General features: G+C 49.3%; 1 protein-coding gene across 1 annotated transcript; it reads left to right on the top strand.

The window, feature by feature from the left end:
- The first annotated feature begins 1,923 nt into the window (after window positions 1-1,923).
- On the top strand, window positions 1,924-2,730 carry LOC144488239 (cholesterol 25-hydroxylase-like protein). The gene has a single exon (XM_078206273.1). It carries the CDS (start codon window positions 1,924-1,926, stop codon window positions 2,728-2,730), a length of 807 nt encoding a protein of 268 aa, XP_078062399.1.
- Window positions 2,731-3,380: the final 650 nt, after the last annotated feature.

A 3,380-nucleotide genomic window follows, 5' to 3' on the forward strand; every position in this document is an offset into this window, starting at 1 on the left:
CATCGTCTCCACTGCCGTTTGATTCAGGTATTTTCGACAATTCCTTCTGATGGGCAGTTAGGGACGGGCAATAAATGTTGGCCTGGCCACATCCTGTAAATGAATTTTAAAAATCTTTACCACCAATATCTCTTATAGAAACATAGAAAAACTACAGCACAAACAGGCCCTTCGGCCCACAAGTTGTGCCGAACACATCCCTACCTTGTAGTCCTACCTATAACCCTCCATCCTATTAAGCTCCATGTACTCATCCAGGAGTCTCTTAAAAGACCCTATTGAGTTTGCCTCCACCACCACTGACGGCAGCCGATTCCACTCGCCCACCACCCTCTGTGTGAAAAACTTACCCCTAACATTTCCCCTGTACCTACCCCCCAGCACCTTAAACCTGTGTCCTCTCGTAGCAGACATTTCCACCCTGGGAAAAAGCCTCTGAGAGTCCACCCGATCTATGCCTCTCAACATCTTGTATACCTCTATTAGGTCTCCTCTCATCCTACGTCTCTCCAAGGAGAAAAGACCGAGCTCCCTCAGCCTATCCTCATAAGGCATGCCACACAATCCAGGCAACATCCTTGTAAATCTCCTCTGCACCCTTTCAATCTTTTCCACATCCTTCCTATAGTGAGGCGACCAGAACTGAGCACAGTACTCCAAGTGGGGTCTGACGAGGGTCTTATAAAGCTGCATCATTATACCCGGACTCCTAAACTCAATCCCTCGATTGATAAAGGCCAGCACACCATACGCCTTCTTAACCACCTCCTCCACCTGCGGGGCCGATTTTAGAGTCCTATGGACCCAGACTCCAAGGTCCTTCTGATCCTCTACAGTACTAAGAGTCTTTCCCTTTATATTGTACTCCTTCATCCCATTTGACCCACCAAAATGGACCACGACGCATTTATCTGGGTTGAAGTCCATCTGCCACTTGTCCGCCCAGTCTTGCATCCTATCTATGTCCCTCTGTAACCTCTGACATCCCTTCAGACTATCCACAACCCCACCAACCTTCGTGTCATCGGCAAACTTACCAACCCATCCCTCCGCTTCCTCATCCAGGTCATTTATGAAAATGACAAACAGCAAGGGTCCCAGAACAGATCCCTGGGGCACACCACTGGTGACCGACCTCCAATTAGAAAAAGACCCATCTATACCCACTCTCTGCCTCCTTTGGGCAAGCCAGTTCTGGATCCACCGGGCAGCAGCCCCTTGGATCCCATGCCCTCTCACTTTTTCTAGAAGCCTTGCATGGGGGACCTTATTGAACGCCTTGCTAAAATCCATATAAACCACATCTACCGCCTTCCCTTCGTCAATGTGCTTAGTCACATTTTCGAAGAACTCCACCAGGCTCGTAAGGCACGATCTGCCCTTGACAAAGCCATGCTGAGTATTCTTGAGCATACTAAACCTCTCTAAATGCTCATATGCTCCTATAAATGCTTATATATGGAGAGAAACTCATTACAGAGAGACCGACTCACCAGGTCACCGGGTCATTAATATCATCCTCATGCACTGGGCACACTCAAACATGAACTCATTAATGAATCATTTACTGGCACACAAATTATACAAATCTCAGCGAACGCACTTGGCAAAATAACAACCGACTCTTTTTGACTTGAAACGATATAAATAAAGTTTAAGAACTGGTTGATATCTTCTGTATCTGCTCTGGGAAATTTTGCACAATAGTTAAGTGGGGAAATCTGATGCAGGTCAGGCTGCTTTTTAATTGTCAGTACTCCAGTGGGAGTGCTCACATCCCCGAATGTTTGTACGTTTGTGATTATTCTGAAGCTATGTTTCTCAGCATTAGAGGCGAGTGTTGTCTGGGATTTCTATTCTCATGGGAGAGTGGGGAATACTGAAAGGCTGATCACAGTACTGAGTCTCACTTCAGTAAGGACTATGAACGGGAGCTGTCAGTATGCTGAGGATCTGCTCCTCCAGCCCATTTGGGACAAGCTGCATTCTCACCAGGACATGTTGGCTTCACCCTTCTTCCCGGTGCTGTTTTCTTTCTCTGCCAACCTGCTGGCCTGTGCCCCTTACCTACTGCTGGACACCATGGGACCCCGTTGGCCATTCTTCCACCGTTACAAGTTGAAGCCATCCCACAGCATTCGGCCAGACACTGTGCTGAGGAGCCTGTCCAAGATCTACTACAACCACGCACTCTTCATCTTCCCGGTCACCTTGCTGTGTCGAGGCCTGAGGCTGGAGCGTCAGATGCTGCAGGCTCCATCCATATCCCAGCTGCTGACTGATGTGATTGTGTGCCTGCTGCTCTTTGATCTGCTCTTCTTCCTCTGGCACTTGCTGCACCATCAGGCACCCTTGCTTTACCGCTGGCTCCACAGCCTCCACCACCAGCATGCCAGCACCTACTCGCTGTCTGCGCAATATGCCAGTGCCTGGGAGATCCTGAGCTTGCAGCTCCTGGCAGTCTCCATTCCACACCTCCTGTCCTGTCATCCTCTGAGCGAGATGACCTTCTTCCTCCTCAACGTGTGGCTGTCAGTTGAGGACCACTGTGGCTACGACCTCCCCTGGTCCGCTCACAATATCATCCCGTTGGGCATCCTGGGTGGAGCTCCCTTCCATGACCTGCATCATCAGAAACATCGATGTAACTATGCTCCTTACTTTACCCATTTGGACAAGCTGTTCGGAACGTACAGGAAGCCGGCAAGAGGTAACAGTGTGGCTGCATGAGCTGAATCCGAGAGTGTGAGTGCGGGGGAAGAGGGAAACGTTGCCAAGAGAGGGGGCGGATTGGGGGTTTACAAACCACTTGTCTGTTGGTGGGAAGATAAAGTCGGTAACACGGGACTGTCAGTGCGAACCTCTGCTGCTGCTGCTTGGGTTAAAGTGAAGGTGGGATTGAGCTTGGCAGTGAATTCCCTCCATGAAAGCTCTGCGATTTCCAGTGACTGACACCCACCTGGAGCCCAAGCAGTTCCCAGAGGCCCCGGAATGAGTCCGAGGCTGAGAAACGGAGTAAAACACTCTCCAAAATAACATGAGATTCAGTGGACAGATTTCATCTCAAATCACACCGACTGATAACAATTAGTGAGCGAATAGTTTCATCCGATATGTCCAGTACTCTAGCTTTCTCCAATCTTCCTCACCGAGGGTTCTGGTCAGGACTTCAAGAAATATTTTGATTCTTTACACACGAGGATTTTCTCAGGAATGTTGCATGTTGTGAGAGAAAGAAACAAAGCGAGGGACTGTGACCGAGAGACAGTCTACATCAACGGGAACGGGAACGAAGTAGAAAGGGTCGAAAGCTTCAAGTTTTTAGGTGTCCAGATCACCAACAACCCGTCCTGGTCCCCCCATGCCGACATAAGAAAGCC

This window comes from Mustelus asterias, unplaced genomic scaffold, assembly GCF_964213995.1.
Source record: "Mustelus asterias unplaced genomic scaffold, sMusAst1.hap1.1 HAP1_SCAFFOLD_1399, whole genome shotgun sequence".
Taxonomy (NCBI): Eukaryota; Metazoa; Chordata; class Chondrichthyes; order Carcharhiniformes; family Triakidae; genus Mustelus; species Mustelus asterias.